Source organism: Octopus sinensis, linkage group LG26, assembly GCF_006345805.1.
Source record: "Octopus sinensis linkage group LG26, ASM634580v1, whole genome shotgun sequence".
Taxonomy (NCBI): Eukaryota; Metazoa; Mollusca; class Cephalopoda; order Octopoda; family Octopodidae; genus Octopus; species Octopus sinensis.
Window position 1 is genome coordinate 9,549,202 of NC_043022.1, and position 19,895 is coordinate 9,569,096.

Below are 19,895 nucleotides of genomic sequence, written 5' to 3' on the forward strand. Positions count from 1 at the left end.
CACCGGCACATATATTGTAAGAATAAATGTTCTCTGTGTAAGACAGTTTTACCATACAGGTTTCAGCTCTTATTGGTAATCACATGGAACTCCCACTGTCCTGTGATCCCACAAGTTTGTGTGTGGCCCAAGGAAGGCTATAATGTAATATAAGAAGAACATCAACGAGGGGAAAAGAACATGGGTTGAACTTGTTCCTTTTCTCTTCTTTCATTATGTACATACTTAAGGTGGTGAACTGGTGGAACCATTAGCATGCTGAAAAAAAGTACTTGGCAGCATTTCATTAGTTTTTACGTTCTGAGTTCAAATCCCACCAAGGTCGACTTTGCCTTTCATCTTTTCAGGGTTGTTGAATTAAGTACCAGTTGAGCACTGGGGCTGATGTAATTGGCTAGCCCCTGCCTCACCCAAAATTTCAGGCCTTGTGCCTATAGTAGAAAGGATTACATACATTTATGCATATGTGTCTTTGTGTGTACAGGTGATAAAAACAGGAAAATAGAACTCAAAACATGAGTGTGTGTGTGTGTGTGTGTATATATATATATATCATCATCGTTTAACGTCCGTTCTCCATGCTAGCATGGGTTGGACGGTTCGACCGGGGATCTGGGAAGCCAGAAGGCTGCACCAGGCTCCAGTCTAATCTGGCAATGTTTCTACAGCTGGATGCCCTTCCTAACGCCAACCACTCCGTGAGTGTAGTGGGTGCTTTTTACGTGCCACCTGCACAGGTGCCACGCGAGGCTGGCAACGGCCACGGTCGGATTGGTGTATTTTATGTGCCACCGGCACGGAAGCCAGTCGAGGCGGCACTGGCATCGGCCACGATTCGGATAGTATATATATATATATACCGTAAATGGTCCTTTTATATACTGAACACTGCTTGGTAAAATTATTAATTACTAATTAATTAATTTTACCCTTTATTATTATTGACTATATATATATATTGATAGTAATGGTAAGACAACAAAAGAATGAAAGAGACCTCGATATTATGTAAATAGAGGAATTTATCTGTAAATATAATTTGTGACAATTATTTTTTAGCCATGATAAAACTCAGATATACACACATATAGATAAATAGACACACACACACACACACAGATCGATAGATATGTATATTTGTATTTAAGTGAGAGAAGTTACAAAGTGACTTGAGGGTCGAGAGTTTCGTGTATTAATTTGATAAGTGGTAATGCGGGAAACACTCGCCCCTTGAGTCACTTTGTAACTTTTGTCGATTAAATATAAAGGCTGTAGCTATATCTATCTATCTATCTATCAATTGATCTATCCATCTGTCTATCTATCTATCTATCTACCTGTCTGTCTGTCTGTCTGTTGGTCTATCTATCCATCTGTCTATCTATCTATCTATCTATCTATCTATCTATCTATCTACCTGTCTGTCTGTCTGTCTGTCTGTCTGTCTGTCTGTCTGTCTATCTATCTATCTACCTGTCTGTCTGTCTGTTGGTCTATCTATCCATCTGTCTATCTATCTACCTGTCTGTCTGTCTATCTATCTACCTGTCTGTCTGTTTATCTATCTATCTGTCTGCCTGTCTGTCTGTCTGTCTGTCTGTCTGTCTATCTAGCTATCTACATTTACACAAACACATATGCGTGCTCTTTTCTTCCACTCTCTATCCCTCTCTCTCTCTTTGTCACACACACACACACACACACTGTGAAAAGTCATGTAGAGCAGCAGCAGCAGCAACAACAGCAGCATGAGCAGCAGCAGCAGTAGCGGCAGCGTCAGCAGCTTGTGTTTATTAATTATGCTTGCTGGCAGCCATCACGAGCGAAGTAGTGTACACGCTGAGGAAGTGTTGCAAGTATCCATCTTTGTTGTTTTCATCATCATCATTACCTTCACCATCACCACCACCACCATCATCATCATCATCACAATCATCATCATTGTCTTCATTACCGTTATCATAATCCTCTCCTCTCTTCCTCCTCACGGCCATCATCCTTATTGTCAGCATCCTCGTGGCCGTTGCCATTGATGTCATGATTATCATCTTCATCATTATCATCCTCTGTAGGCGTAATGTGTCAGAATGGAACCTTGGAGTTTCACTGTCATTCAATATCACAGGTGATTGCAATTGTAAAAGGAAGGTGGTGGGGTGGGGGTAAATAGTACACAGGTAGTGGTGGCAGGAGTAGTGATAATTGTAATAGTTGTTGTTGTGTTAACTGTTGTTGTGGTGGTGGTGGTACTAGTAGTCACCACCACCACTACTACTACCACCACTGCTATTACCTGTAAACAAAACTAGCAAGCTAACCAAGGAAGCTTTTACACGGGTTGCTTGACCTGCTTCTAATCACAGCTGAATCTCCCTGAATCTTATTGTTTTTGTCATCGTATGTGTATATATATGTATGTATGTATGTGTGTATGTATGTGTGTGTGTGTGTATTTATGTATGTATATATGTATGTGTGTGTATGTATGTATGTGTGTATGTCTGTGTGTCTATTTATGTATTTCTCTCCATATATATGTACATGTATATATGTAATGTATGTATCTTTATAGTATGTATATATATATAAATATAGATACATATATATATATCAGTAATGTATGTGTTTGTATGTATGTGTGTGTATATGTATATATATGATATATATGTATGTGTGTATATATATTTGTGTAGATGTGTGTCTGTAACTATATATATATGTATGTGTGTAGATATGTATGTGATATATGTGTGTAGATGTGTATGTATATGTATATGTAATATGTGTGTGTGTATATATATATGTATATATATATATATATATATATATACATACATATATAAGAAAAGATCATTAAATAGTGCAATACAGTTGTATTGACTGCTATTTCCAGTAAATATTGGTACTTTGTTGTACCACTATCCTATATTTATACACATATATATATATATATATATATAGACATACACACACTCACATGTATTTAAAGATGGGATGATCATAAGCTTACTTGATCAGGGCTGGTCTGGATGACGAGAGAGAGATTGAGAATGAGGGGACACCTTGACAGTTAATGAAGAAGATTCTACAACAGGTATGGGGAACCTTTTCCGAGATGTGGGCCACATAATACACAAGTTCAGCATCAAGTAAAACACATAAACAAAACAAAGCAAAAAAAAACATTAAGGTAATTTTTTTGTTAGATGTTGCCATTGAGAAAGTCCTGCAGGTTGCAGTTTGGCCACAACTGTTCTACATGTTCAGTCGATCTGCTAGAAATAATTGTCAAATCTCCCGCAAATGTCATCTTACCGTCTTTGAAAAAGAGACACAAATTATGTAAAAAAAGAAAAAAAAGAAAAAAAGAAATTATGTAAAAAAAAGACACTAGATGATGATGATGATAATGAAGTTTTGATTATAGATCTGCTTAACCAGGTTGGGCTTGGCCTGGCCTGAGTTAGGGCAAAACAATCGCAACAACTAGCGTACAGGTTAGTGGAAAAATCCAGAGTCTTTGTTGGACCACGATGTAATATCCTTTCGTAGCGGTCGTCTTAATAACTGCTGTTGCTGCTGCTACTACTACTACTACTACTACTACTACTACTACTACTACTTGTAGTAGATATATTTGCTGTTTGGCTCTCCACCCTCGGGGGTGGGGGAAGACATCATCGAATGTACTTGTGATCAAGGATATTGTATCTGCATCCACCTCGTTTATATAATTTAGTCTTTAAAAAATAAATATAATGGTTAAGTGTATCTCGGACTAAACTATCCTGTGCTTGCATGTCTCCTGTCCCCTGCTCCCACCTTTTCAGACAGTAGTAGAGTATGAGCTGAAAGGAATTTGGCTGCTGTTTCTAGCACGTCGAATGACACATGTAAAGGTCCTTTCTCAGGCACAAGACTGGTAGTTTTTGACCTGTCACTCCAATTATAAATTCCACACATATCTTGGATATATTACAGGGATGTAAAGTGACCCTTGAATAACTCTGGTACTTTAGTCTATTGACCCCCAGATGGACGAGAGGCAAAGATGACCTCGGCATGATTTTTTTTTATGATATGGGAGACTCCAATATACATTTTCCTCCCACTTTTGCAAGACAGTACAGTACAGAATTGGGCGGGGGTGGAGGAGATTTGGCTGCTATTTCTCGTCTGTCATGTGGCCACCTAGATTCCTCTCTCGTTGGCTTGGCTTGGTTTGTGATAATGGTGGTGGTGGTAGTAGTAGTAGTAGTGTTATTAATAATGTTTGTTTGGAGAACACCACTGCCGCCACAACCACCACCACCACCACTGCTTCTAATATAACCACTACCACCACCAGAACCATCAATTCCACCACACTCACCACCACCACCACCACAACCCCCAACAACAGTACAACCATCACCACTACCACCACCACCACCGCCGCCGTGACCACCACCTTTATTAGGGACAACATTAGCATTAGTTGTTAGTTTCGCCTGGTCTCTGACTCTGCAGACGTAGTAAGATCAGAGGCAATCCAACCGTGACCACAAGTATTGGTGTAGCACAAACTTACGCTGTCCAACTGTGTCCTGTTCCTGGAAACGTTTTGGTTTTGAGGGAGATGCGGCTGCTCTTTCTAGCAGATTCAGTGATCTCGTAGACATTCTCGTTAGCAGTCATAGCAGAGTCACGTTTCGCAACCACCACCACTACCACTACCACAACAACAATTGCTGCTGCTGCTACTACTACTACAACTACTACAACAATTGCTACAACTACTACTATTACTATTGCTGCTGCTGCTACCACCACCACCACCACCACCACCACCACCACCACCACCACCACTACTACTATACTACTACTACTACTGTTACTATTACTGTTGGGACTACTACTACTATTATTACTACGGTTGCTGCTGATACAGCTACCACCACCACCACTACTACAAATACTACTACTACTACTACTACTACTGCTGCTGCTGCTAACACTACCACTGCTACTTTCGTTTTCTGCGAAGAAGCATCGAGATGTCAACAGCTTCAAGAGGCGACGTGAATGATTCAGCTGATCGCTCCTGCACCCGCTGCCTCCCTCCGCTGCCCACCCAGCCACCCGTCTACCTGCTCATTCATCGCTTTATTATTCCTCTCCGAAAAGTCCTTATTTTGCTCTTTGCCATTCTCAGACCCGTTTCTCTGTATGTCTTCCTACAGTCCAGTCCAGTTATTCAGTCTGTCTGTCTGTCTGTCTATACATCTATCGATCACTCGATCGATCTGCCTGCCTCTCTCTACCTCTCTCTCTCTCTATATCTATATCCACCCATCTATCTATTTATCTATCTCTCTGTCTGTCTACCTAAATACCTGTCCCTCTACCTGTCTATCTATCTATCTATCTATCTATCTATCTATCATCTATCTATCTATCTATCCATCCATCCATCCATCCATCCATCCATCCATCCATCCATCCATCCATCCATCTAAATATCTATCTATCTCTGTCTTAATACCTATCCCTCTACCTACCTACCTACCTACCTACCTATCTATCTATCTATCTATCTATCTATCTATCTATCTATCTATCTATTTGTCTGTCCACCTAGATACCTATCCCTCTACCTGTCTATCTATCTGTCTGTCTGTCTACCTAGATACCTATCCCTCTACCTGTCTATCTATCTATCTGTCTGTCTGTCTGTCTGTCTAGATACCTATCCCTCTACCTATCTTTCCATCTATCTATCCATCCACCCACCCATCCATCCTTAGTCTGTCTGTCTGTCAGATGTTTACCTCAGGCTTACTCGTTCACCCTCTGACCAGCCACTCATCAGATACCCACCTCCTTCATCCGCACACTGTCTTTTTTTACTTATCCACCCACACAAATTGTGTGTGTAAATTATTTATTTATCTATTCTACATAACTCTCAAAGCCATATAAATTATGCCACACATCTACTTACGTATCTTACCGTGAAAACTGATTTCTTTTTTATAAACATACTACTACTACGGCTGCTGCTGCTGCTATTACTACCACTATTACCACTACCACCACCACCACCACCACCACTACTACTACTACTACTACTACTACCATCACCACTACCACTACCACCACCACCACCACTACTACCAGATCACCACCACCACTACCACTACTACCACCACCACACAACGAGGATGACAACCATCTCCCACCACTGCTGCTACTACTACTTTCACGACCACCACTACTGTTATTGATACTACTACTACCAAAACAATGGTGACAATGACGACAACGATGACCACCACTACTATTACTACTAGTCTTTGAGGAATCCTGTATAGGGTGGGGTGGGATCATTTGAAATAGCAGGTAAAACTCTCACATGGTACACACTCTGCTGTTTTTGAAAGAAGGGAGTGGGTGGGGGAAATGCATTGGTTAACAGAACCCAAGTTACACTGTTTCAGAATAAATCCTGGGATAATCACGGATGGAATACCTTTTGATCATGAGTCTACTTGGTCAGGAGCTGACCTGACCTGATTTGACCTGACCTTTCGTGAGATTTTCATACATATGGCTTAGATACAATAAAGTACCAGACGAGCAAGTGACTGGGATTGATTTAATCAACCCTTCCTGCTGGGGAAATCTCTGTTTTTTCTTTCTTCCCTTGGCCACCACCACCACCACCACCACCATTTCACTGTACACTTTTCCATGTTTGCATGGGTAGGACAGTTTATTTGGGGTAGATTTTTTCCTATGGCTGGATGGCCCTCCTGTCACCGACCCTTACCTGTTTCCATGCGAAAGTAATATTTTTCCCAAGGCCAAAAAGGATTCTTGTAGAATATAAGAAGGTACTTCACTGCAGGCCAACAATGCAAGTTTCAATTCCAGTCTGTTCCAGTCTTTTAGGTAGCGTTTTCAGTGTTGTTCCAAGGGCACTAATTAGTGCAGAAATAATTATCTTGATCTTCCAGTTTCCTCAGCTGATATTTTTCAATTTTTTCAATTTCTTTGGTCTCAACTCTGCTATCAAAGGGAATTGCAAAATCTGTTATCTTACACACTTTGTTTATTTTGTCCTCTATTATCATATCTGGTCTTCTTGCTTCAGTGATATGGTCAATCTTTATGAGGAAATCCCACAAGCAGGGGTGTAGCTAGGGTAAATGGCACCCAGGGCAAGCATCAAAATTGCTTTCCTCTCACCCAACCAAAAAATGGAAACTCACATAGATAAAATGAATAACTGGTTTTAAAAATTACGGAGATGTACTTGCATAGCGAGTGACTTGATCTGAGAACGAAACAATTGCAGCGTGGAAGGTGTTTATAAGCCATTTAAGAAACACACAAAAACCGTTAGATTCACTTCAACATTTAAATTTAATTTGTCAAAATATTTTCGCCGCTTTGAAGTCGCGACCTGTTCACTGACAAAACTTCGTGCTGCAGTTGAAGTGAATCTAACGGTTTTTGTGTGTTTCTTAAATGGCTTATAAACACCTTCCATGCTGCAATTGGTTTTAAAAAATTGCATGACAATAAATGAAATAAGCCATGCCTGAAAAGGTTTAAAAATTATTTTTTACTGGCTTAATTAGAAAATGATCTTGGTCAAAATTGCACCCCTGCTCAAAGTTGCATCCAGGGCATGTGCCCTACTTACCCCACCCTAGCTACGCACCTGTCCAAAAGAGCTTGTAATTTTTATTTTCTATCACATCTTCTGGTTCATGTTCATACCACTTTTCCATTGTTTTGAAGTCACACGCTCATAACTGAAACAAATAAAAGCTAAAAAAACTAAAACAAAATATACCATCAAATAGGATTTCCATGCAGTAACATGACTTTCCATCCCAAGGCATGTGTTCATATGGAGTTCTTGCTCATTGTCATATATTATTATATTGAGCACTTTAACCCTTCGTGGGCTGGTGGGGTTGGAATTACACAAAAGGCCATTGGGGTCCCAAGGGACGCCCTTTTATTTTTGTGCATTTCCACACTATCCATAAAGTAATATTTCTTTAATCTTGTATATATGTGTGAGTGCATGATACAGAACAAGAAATTTAGCACTTCTTTTTATCATCATAATCATTGTTTAATGTTCGCTTTCCATGCTGGCATGGGTTGGACGGTTTGACTGAGGACTGGCAAGCCAGATGGCTGCACCAGGCTCCAATCTGATCTGGCAGAGTTTCTACAGCTGAATACCCTTCTTAATGCCATAGTTTTATAAACTATACATATAGCACTAAATATAAAATAAAACAAAATTATTTAGTATATTGATTCATACAAGTACAAATACGAAGAAAATTGACTTATAGTTCGTCAGAATATCTGAAAAAAGAACAGAAAAATAATAATTTCACAGAAGGCCAATGGGGTTCAGTTAGACCCCAATGATCATATTTTATGCTATAACATCCATATGACTGGATATTTTTAACTTGATTGAGCATACTTAAACTATTACTCCTTTACTCTTTTACTTGTTTCAGTCATTTTGACTGTGGCCATGCTGGAGCACCGCCTTTAGTCGAGCAAATCGACCCTGGGACTTATTCTTTGTAAGCCCAGTACTTATTCTATCGGTCTCTTTTTGCCGAACCGCTAAGTGACGGGGACGTAAACACACCAGCATCGGCTGTCAAGCAATGCTAGTGGGACAAACACAGACACACAGACATATACATACACATACATATATATATATATATATATAATATATATATATATATAATATATATATACATACATACGACAGGCTTCTTTCAGTTTCCGTCTACCAAATCCACTCACAAGGCTTTGGTTGGCCCAAGGCTATAGCAGAAGACACTTGCCCAAGATGCCACGCAGTGGGACTGAACCCGGAACCATGTGGTTGGTTAGCAAGCTACTTACCACACAGCCACTCCTGCGCCTATAAACAATTGACAATAAAAGTTATGAGATATAAAACCATCTAAATAAAAAATATAAAAGTTGCATAACTTTTAAAATTTGGTGGGATCCTAGGAGACCCAGTTGGTCCACGAAGGGTTAATAGGCATTTCGACACACATAAGGCAGCAAGTTGGCAGAATTGTTAACTTGCCAGTCAAAGTGTTTATGTGGCATTTCGTCCGTCTCACATTCTGTATTCAAATTCCGCTGAGGTCGTCGTTGCTTTACATCCTTTTGGATTTGATAAAATAAGTACCAGTTATGCACTGGGGTCGATCTAATCAACTTACCCTCTCCTTTGGAATTTCTGTCCCTGTGCCAAAACCTGAAACCAGTAACAAAACACACACGTTAAAGACGAAGGATACATTAGAGAATTTTGGTGTATCTTGGGAGGGTCATTATGTCAATAACAAACACGCGCGCTGGTTTTATTTGACTTTTTTTTTTTTTTGTCGGTTAATAATTTAACAAATGGGTTGTTTGAAAAATCGTTCTCTCAGTCAATCAATCAATCAGCTTGATTTGTCAAGGTCCTTTCGTCGTCATTCACCATCTCATCAATGATATACGCTCTCTCTCTCTCTCTCTACTCCAGGTCTGCTTCGAATGTGCATGCTTGTATAAACACACACACACACGCGCACAGTGGATGCCGCTTACTTTGAATACAAATGCGAAACTCTTCCAATAACAATAACTGGATCGTATTAAGCAAATTGTGTTCTGGGCCCACACATTTCATGGCAATAATATATCGGTTGATAGCATTATGCATCATTATGGCTTCCTCTGTGTGTGTGTGTGTGTGTGTGTGTGTGTGTGTGCGCGCGCGCGCGCGCACGCGCAAAACCAACTTATGTAAATTTCGTAGTCTTTTAAAAGACATCGATGATTTATCTCTCTCTCTCTGTTTTTTTTTTTTAATCGTTTTGTTCTCGCTAATGTATTTAAATGGTTCTTCTGTTGTGTTACACTTCTGAAGTTATCATCATCATCAGCTTCCGGCTCTCTTTCTGAGTTCATATTCAGCCGAGGGCAACTTTGCCTTTCATCTTTGCAGGTATGAAAATCAAAAATATAAAAAAAAAAACCCAAATAACAAAACAAAACAAACAAATGAAAAAGCAAACAAAAACACCCAACAAAAACACCGCCTCCCCCCGCAACCTTTCGGTATTGGTACACGACATCATTCACCCACGCAACTTTCCCTCATGACATAAAGAGGTTAAAGTGAAAAGGAGGGCGAATGACGTCGTCTCCTCACACCGACCCTCCGGAGGCCAATATCGAAGGCACGCTAAATAAATTTATTAAAGGACCAGTCACGTACTTGAATCCTCCTCACATAATTGCTGGTGTTCGTCTCTTCATCCCAATCATCGTCATCATCACCAACAACAACAACGAAAGGTTAGTGGTAAAAAATTAACGGAACGTCGGACAAAAAAATAAAAAATGTCCCGTGGTATTTGTTCCGGCTCTTTTATGTTCTGGCTTTGTAATCCAGTCGAGACGTAGCCTTTGCCTTTTTCATCCATCACCCCGCCGCTGGTCTGAATGGATGAAATCGAGTACAGGGATCGATTATATCGATTAACCCCCCCCCCCAACCCATCTTACCCACCGCCCTGCTCTTCAAAATTGCTGGCTTGTCACCCAGAAATCTGATGTAGAATATTAATTGTCAACGAAGCAATAACCATCTGTATGGTACGAGTAGAAATTTCATTTTAAAAATAGCCCCAACAACCACATCACGGAATTTTGAATTTGTCTTGAACTCTTACTGCTTTTAGTTGTGTAAGCACCTGGATGGACGTGGTAGTAGTTAGAGGTGATGATAGATGGTGTGAGGAACTTATATATATACATACATGCACGCACTTTCACTTTCTGTCTTCCATATACCGTCACACATAAGAAAACAAGAATGAAATTTCTTGGTGTTAGCTATTATAATAGCTTCTCGGTTTCCTGTGTGTGTGTGTGTACACCCATTCATTCATTTATGCATCAAACGCGCATCTATCTATCTATCTATCTATCTATCTATCTATCTCTATCTATCTATCTATCTATCTATCTATATCTATCTATCTATCAATCATGTACGCTACAGTACACACACACACACACACACACACACACACCTATCTCTTCCTTACACTCTATCTCCTCTCTACACTCATATAAGGATATTCCTACATCCGTCTCCCTCTTTACGTAAAGGCATAAACAAAAATATATGTACACCATGATATATCTGTGTGTACGTGTATATATATATATATATGTATATATATTTTCATTCTCTTTCCCTCTCTTCCCACACACATACACACAATTATATTCGGACTACACCCGTCCCCCTCTTTACGTAAAGGCATAAACAAAAATATATGTACACCATGATATATCTGTGTGTACGTGTATATATATATATATATGTATATATATTTTCATTCTCTTTCCCTCTCTTCCCACACACATACACACAATTATATTCGGACTACACCCGTCCCCCTCTTTACGTAAAGGCATAAACAAAAATATATGTGCAAATTTTATGCTAATAATATATGCCGACCTGTCAAATTATCATTATGTATGTGTACACACGCACGCACACCACACACACACACACACACACACACACACACACATTCTCTCTCACACACACGCGTGCGTATACGTCGAGTGTATATGTATATATGCCCGCTATAGGCGATCGTTGTCCGTGATTCGACGACCGAATTTTGATATCGTCTCTGTCAACGCGAAATCACTTCTCTTAATCGTAATTGTGCCCCAGGTCAGCGACGATCGAAAAGAATTATGATCTGTGTGCGCGTGCGTGTACACACAAACACACACAGACACACACACACAATATTCCAATCGCGAACATGCTGTCTTTAAATATTCAGTTTGTGTAGTAGCATCCAGTGTGTCCTACATTCGTTTGTAAGACATTAGCGTGTGATTTAAGGGTTTCCCTTGTTGGCTCGTCACTTCGTTTCATTTCACGGTGTTAATTATGAGTTTAATTATAATTAATGCCCGTTTTTTTTTTTTTGTATTTTGGCGGAGGGTTGTTGGTGGCGAGGAAGGCTTGAACGGCATTGTAGTTGCTTAGTCCTAGCTTAACCTTGCTCGAACAAATCGTTCATCAAAGACATTGCAACCGCGACCATCACGCCGTTTTTTTTTAAACATTTGTTTGGCAGTCCTGGTGGTATGATGGGTATTTGTAGAAATACATTATCTAATGTGCATGCTTTCCTTAAAGACGGGTGGCCACATCGTGTGTGATCAGGGAGAGATCCGGCTGCTATTTCTAGCTCTTTATGCTGCCTTACTGAGTTTTATCTTTGGAGTTACACGTAGACTGTGATTAGAAGGAGTTTCGGCTGCTATTTCTTGCACTATGTATCACTCCATAGAAAGTTCTCTCGTTGGGGATACTTAGGCTATGATTAAAGGGAGATTTGACTACTATTTCTAGCACTTTGTGCTACCCTGCTGAGAGCTCTCTTGTTGGTGATTAGAGGAAGATTCGGCTGCTATTTCTAGCACTTTGTGCTACTCTGCTGAGAACTCTCTCATTGGGGATACGTAGACTGTGATTAAAGGGAGATTTGGCTGCTATTTCTAGCACTTTGTGCTAATCTTCAGATGGTTCCAGATCACGTGTGTCTTCTGATTTTGTTGACCTGGGCAGAATTTGAACTCAGAAAGTAAAGACAGAGGAAATGCCACTCTAATGGTTCTGCCAGCTTGCTGCCTCCTCAATAATAATAATAATAATAATAATAATAACAACAATAATAATAATAATAATAATAATAATAACAATAATAATAATAATAATAATAATAACAACAATAATAATAATAATAATAATAATAATAACAATAATAATAATAATAATAATAATAATAATCCTTTCTACTAGAGACATAAGGCCTCAAATTTGTGGGGAGGGGGCTAGTTGATTACATCGACCCCAGTATTTCACTGTTACTTAATTTATTGACCCCAAAAGGATGAAAGGCAAAGCTAACCTCGGTAGAATTTGAACTCAGAACATAGCGACACGCGCAATACCACTAAGAATTTCGTCGAGTGCGCTGAGCTGGAATAGTCAGGGTTGGAACATCTTTGAATATAGGTCTGCTTGTTCAACCGAAAATGATTTGGCGGGAGGCTGCTAAGTACCCACCTATAAAAAAGGGTCATTCAACATCTAATAATTATACCCATCGTCATTATCAACAATGCTGCAAGAAAAAAGCAAGGTGACAGCAATGCCGGCAGAAGAATGTCTAAAAATAAAAATCACGTGCTTTCTATTACTCTTTTTGTGTTCTGAGTCCAATTTCTGCTGAGGCTGACTTTGCCTTACATCCTTTCGGCAGTGATGCAATTGACCAGTTCCCCTCCCACAAAATTCCAGGCCTTGTGCCTATACATTTTACTTGTTTCAGTCTGTGGCCATGCTGGGGCACCACCTGGAAGAATTTTAGTCCAATGAATTGACCCTAGTACTTTTTTCTTAAGCCTAGTATTTATTCTATTGTCCATGACTGCGTGTGTACCGTTGGCGATTTTTTTTTCCTCCGTCTTCCCTTCTTTGGATCTTTCCTTTTCCTATGTTTCTGACGAAGAGCTCCGCTTGAAACGTTAAACCCTCCTTCTTTCCTTCTTTTCTGAGCGTCCAATAATACTATATTTGTTCCACATCCTCGCGTTGTTGTGTTTTCTCTTTGTGTTTTCATGTTTGGATTAACTATATATATACATACATGCATATATATATATATATATATACATATATATATATATACATACATGCATATATATACATATATATATATATATATATACATGCATATATATATATATACAGGCTTCTTTCAGTTTTCATCTACTAAATCCATGTACAAGACTTTGGTTGGCCTGAGGCTATTGTAGAAAACACTTGCCCAAGGTGTCACACAGACGCAGTGGGACTGAACCTTGAACCATGTGCTTGGGAAGCAAGCTTCTTACCACACAACCACACCTGTGCCTCTGGCAGAAAATTATTATTATTATTATTATTATTATTATTATTATGGATGAAGCTCAAAGGATTGAGGAAAGACACCTTCCTCCTCAGTCAAGCTCTCAGCAACTTTTTTAAAGTTCCACTTGGAGAGGAGAGTGAGGGTGGAGTGGCAAGTGCTACCTCCCTGTGAATTTGTGAAAAGACTGTGGCAAAAATGGTTAAATTGCTCTGCTCTATGTATGTACGTGTAGATTGGTGAGCATTAAAGAGAGCTCATGCCTTTGGGGGTCAGGGTAACCCTGAGTCTGTAGAGTTCCTTGATTGGCCCAAGCTGGAGTTTTTCTTGTATCAGGAGGACTACATCATTCATGTTATCACATACTTTGTATATTATTTATTCTCTTTTCCTTTTACTTGTTTTAGTCATTTGACAGTGGCCATGCTGGAGCACTGCCTTTACTTGAACAAATTAACCCCAGGACTTATTTGTCATAAGCCTAGTACTTATTCTATCGGTTTTTCATGCTGAACTGCTAGGTTACATGGACATGAAGACACCGACATCGGTTGTCAAGTGATGGTGGGGGTACAAACACACACACACAAACATATACATATTCTGTCTACCAAATCTACTCACAAAGTTTTTATTATTATTATTAAGGCGGTGAGATGACAGAATCCATCTTTCTTTATGTTCTGAGTTCAATTTCTGCCAAGGTCAACTTTGCTTTTCATCCTTTTGGGATCATTAAAATAAGTACCAGTTGAGTTCTGGGGTTGCTGTAATCGACTATCTTTCTCTCCCACAGTTACTGGCCTTGTGCCTTTAATAGAAAGGATTATTATTATTTAAGGCGGCGAGCTGGCAGAAACGTTAGCACGCTGGGCGAAATGCTAAGTGGTATTTCGTCTGCCGCTACGTTCTGAGTTCAAATTCCGCTGAGGTCGACTTTGCCTTTCATCCTTTCGGGGTCGATAAATTAAGTACCAGTTACGCACTGGGGTCGATGTAATCGACTTAATACCTATGTCTGTCCTTGTTTGTCCCCTCTGTGTTTAGCCCCTTGTGGGTAGTAAAGAAATAGGTATTTCGTCCATCTTCACGTTCTGAGTTCAAATTCCACAGAGGTCAACTTTGCTTTCATCCTTTTTCGGTTGATAAATTAAGTATCAGTCAAGTACTGGGGTTGATGTCATTGACCATCCCCCTCCCCTCCAATTCCAGGCCTTGTGCCTATAGTAGAAGGGATTACAGCAATCCCTTGACTATCGCAGGTGATACGTTCCAAAACCCCTCGTGATAGGCGAAAATCTGTGAAGTAGAAACAGCACTGTATATTTTTTTTATTATTTTTATAATTTGTATATATTTATTTTATCATAAATGCAGAACAAAACCACAGAGGAATTGATGTAAGCTCAGCCCTTTCCTTACTGTATTTATTTTAAGATGCTCTGTGTTTCTTTCAATTACTTTAAATATAACAAAGAATTTAGTAAAATAACTTAGTTATCATTAAGCTGGTGTTAGGAGCATAAATTGTGACTAAAGTTTAGTGGAAGATTTTAATTCAAATCATATGAAAACAAGACGTTTGTACTCGGAGCCAGAGCTGGTTTCAGCTGGGTTGGTAATGAAAGGGTTAAATAAAAAACCGTGATATGGCGAGGGATTACTGTATTGTTATTGTGTGTGAGTGTTGGAAGAATGGCCAGTGTGAAAGGACCAATTCTGAGCATACACCTGTAAAGAAATAAAGGAAGGGCTCTTGCCCTGTTGATCAGGAACCCGTGACTTTTGTGGGTTTTTCACCCGGAACCTTAAAGTACCTCTCCCTATTGGGAGATTTTATTGTTTACTAGCAGTATCGCCCGGTATTGCTTGGGTTTGTTTTGACCCTTTAGAATTGGAATTTTTGGAAAGAAAAAGATTCGCATTATGTAGCTTGTTTTTCTCTTTAAGTGAACATTTTTCTGGTTGAAATACACTGAAAAATGGCGACACAGCAGTCAAAAAATCGTAAAAAATAGGGATTTTCATAGAAAAAAAACACCTTTTTGATGTAAATAATTTTTAGTCTTAACATGGTCCGATTTGAATTTTAACTTCTACGGAATGAAGAGCAAGCCTTCTTCTATCATACTCTCAATTTTGGTCAACTTGCGCCGCAGGGTCTCGGAGGAGATAGTGTTAGTTGAAGCCTACCAAATCTGTCATACACAGACAACTTCAGCTTTATATATATAGAGTGTATTGTCTTGTGTTGTTTTTTATGTTGTGTCATGTCATTTTATATATATTTATATTAGCCCTTGTGGCCAATAAAAGAATGAATCATTATTATTATTATTATTATGGATGAATTTCCTCCATCACCAAGTAGCCTTGTGAAAAGGGCAAACAACGCCATCGCATCTAACGGACTTGACACTTCATTCACCACTACAAACATCACCATGAGTAAAGTACATTTGCTTTGGCTTTGACAATCGCCATCAACAAAAACAACACCAGCAACAACAACGTCAACAACAAAATAAATAACGGCGACTCATTTGTAGGAATATCAAAACTACTGGAACAGCTCCTTGGAGGAAAAGCATAGAAGCCTGCAAGAGGCTGAAAAACACCTCAACAGTGGCGATAGAAAAACTCAGCTGGCTGTTGTTGTGTTTTGGATTTATTCATTAATGTTCTGGTTTAAAATTCTACCAATGTCGACTCTCACGGTTCGTCCCCCACTCCATTTCCTTCTTCCATCTGGAGTGAAGGGCAAGGTTGGCCTTGCCTCAGCAGGATCTGAAGTGCCAGTGGCTTTCAACACTGGACTATCCTGTGTAGTAACCTGAATTTCCTTTTCCTTCTTAGGCATCTGTTTATTAGACACTTCAGTAACAACAACACTAATACACACACACAAATATGTCTGTGTGTATATGTGTGTGAGTGTGTGTGTGTGTGTATATGTTTTTGTGTGTATGTTTATACGAATGTATTTATATATGTATGTATATGTATATATGTTCATATATATATGTGTGTGTGTATGTATTTATATGTCTATATGTTATGTGTCTATGTGTGTATCTATATATGTATATATGTATGTGTATATATATATATATATATTATATATATATATATGTACAGACATATATATATATATATATATATATATATATACATATGTATATGCGTGTGTACACACATGCGCACGCACACACATATGAGGCAATGACATGGCCTTATTCAAATGTACGCTTCCTACCTACATTGTTTTGGGTTTGGTCCCTCTGTCTGACGCCTTGGGCAGGTGTCTTTTATTATATAACTGTGGGACAACCAAAGCTTTATGAGTGGATTTGTTAGATAGAAACTGAAAGAAGCCTGTTTGTGTATGTGTATGGTTATGACATGAAAGAGTTACAAGATGGATTTTTCAAGCTGGGCCAACTGGCAGAAGACTTAGGAGGAGATCAAGAATGAGATGATTGGATGATATCCATGGTCTTAGTTGGTTATGCTTTGGAATCATCATTGTCTTCATTATACTCATTTAACATCCGTTTTCCATGCTGGCATGGGTTGGACAGTTTGACAGGAGTTGGCAATTCAGAGGGCTTCACCAGGTTCCTATCATCTGTTTTGGCCTGGTTTCTACAACTGGATGCACTTCCTAATTAAAATGACTTAACAGAGTGTACTGGTTGCTTTTTACATGGCACCTACATGCGTGCTTCTTACATGGCACCATTATGGGTGCTTCTTATGTGGCACCAGTATGGTTGCTTTTTATGTGGCACCAGCATGGGTGCTTTCTATACAGCACCCGCACGGGTGCTTTTTACGTAGTGCCAGCATGGGTGCTATTTATGTGGCACCAGCATGGGTGCTTTCTACATGGCACCTGCACAGGTGCTTTTTATGTGGTGCCAGCATGGGTGCTTTTTATGTGGCACCCACACGGTTGCTTTTTACATGGTGCCAGCATGGGTACTTTTTGTGTGACACCAGCACGGGTGCTTTTTATGTGGCTTTATAAAGAACTTTTAACACACAGTATTTGAAGAAATATTTTCTTAAATTGAAAATTATAAATTATATCTTTAAAAAAATCCGAATGACATGAACCTTTTGAAAGCAATTTTTCAATATACTATTTACTCACATACATATGATATACTCACCCACACCTGTTTGTATTTATATGTATGCGAACACCTACACAAACACACATACACGATCACAACTTGTGATTGTGACAGACTTGAAGCAGACAAGGGCAGAGCATTGATTAGGTACACTGTTGTTATTTTCATTAAGAAGCACATCCAGCTATAGAAACCATCCCAAAACAGAGGACTGGAACCTGATTCAGCTCCTGTCAAATCGTCCCACCGATATGGCACCAGCATGGGTGCTTTTTATGTGACACCACTGTGGGTGCCTTTTACACAGCGCCAGCATGGGTGCCTTTTATGTGGCACCAGCACGAGTGCTCTTTATGATGTCATAAAATGGTGATGAACAGGGAACAGACTCTGACACAAACCTTTTGAAAGCAATTTTTCAATACACTATTTACTCACATGCATCTGATGTACTCACTCACATCTGTTTGTGTTTATATGTATGCGAATACACACACATCACACACAGTCGCTTGCTGTTTGTGACCGCGACAGACTTGGAGCCGACAAGAGCAGAGCATTGATGAGGGTCATAAAATGGTGATGATCAGGAAACAGACTCTGATAAATCAACTGATTGATTGATCAAACGATTACTCAAGCAGTCAGTCAATTAATTAATTAGTTAATTAGTCTGCTAGTTGGCAATTGATAATAAAACAAGCAAAATATAACCAGTGTGTATGTTTTTATTGGCAAACTGTCCCTCCTAATGGACAACCACATTAGTTTCATTTCCACTTCAAGAATCTTGCAAAGCAAATACAAAAGTTTAAAGTCTCGGGCATGGCTGCGTGGTTTAGAAGCTTATTTTGCAGTCATGTGGTTTAGGGTTCAGTCCCACTTGAGCAAGTGCCTTCTACCGTAGACACAAGTTGACCAATATCCTGTGAATGAATTTGGTTGACAGAAACTGTATGGAAGGTGGCAAACTGGCAGAAATGTTAGCACGCCGGGTGAAATGCTTAGCGGTATTTTGTTTGCCGCTACGTTCTGAGTTCAAATTCCGCCAAGGTTGGCTTTGCCTTTCATCCTTTCAGGGTCGATTAAATAAGTACTGGGGTCGATATAATTGGCTTAATCTGTTTGTCTGCCCTTGTTTGTCCTCTTTGTGTTTAGCCCCTTGTGGGTAGTAAAGAAATAGGTATTTCGTCTGCCGCTACATTTTGAGTTCAAATTCCGCCGAGATCGACTTTGCCTTTCATCTTTTCGGGGTCAATAAATTAAGTACCAGTTGTGCACTGGAGTCAATGTAATTGACTTAATCCCTTTGTCTGTCCTTATTTGTCCCCTCTATGTTTAGTCCCTTGTGGGCAATAAGGAAAAAAGAAATAAGAAACTGTATGGAAGCTCTTGTGATTATGTTTGTGTGTGTGTGTGTATACACATGTATGTATGTATGTGTGTGCAGTAATCCCATGCCATATCGCAGTTCACCTCTCATGGTTTATTATTTAAGCTTATGTTAATTCCTCCGTGTTGTTTTGCATTTATAATAAAATAAATACTTGCAAATTATAAAAATAAAATATATATATATATACAGCCCAGTACTGTTTCTACTATATGGTACTCCCTCAGTTACAAAGTCGAGGGTTCCAGTTGATCCGATCAATGGAACAGCCTCTTTGTCAAATTAACATTCAAGTGGCTGAGTACTCCACAG

General features: G+C 39.3%; 1 protein-coding gene across 5 annotated transcripts in view; it reads left to right on the plus strand.

Annotated features, from left to right (window-relative positions):
* Positions 1-19,895, plus strand: part of LOC115224739 (epidermal growth factor receptor substrate 15-like 1) — a 269,100-nt gene that overhangs the window by 34,358 nt on the left and 214,847 nt on the right. For 3 of the 5 annotated variants that reach the window (XM_036513676.1, XM_036513675.1, XM_036513678.1), the window contains exons 1-2: positions 10,217-10,326; positions 10,365-10,395. The exons of 1 other annotated variant lie outside the window; for it this stretch is intronic. In XM_036513676.1, coding sequence (XP_036369569.1) covers positions 10,232-10,326; positions 10,365-10,395 — 126 coding nt within the window. In that variant the 5' untranslated portion in view covers positions 10,217-10,231. Of the gene's footprint in view, positions 1-1,731; positions 1,857-10,216; positions 10,327-10,364; positions 10,396-19,895 lie in introns of those variants that run through there. One more of the 5 variants, XM_036513674.1, reaches the window with a different exon arrangement.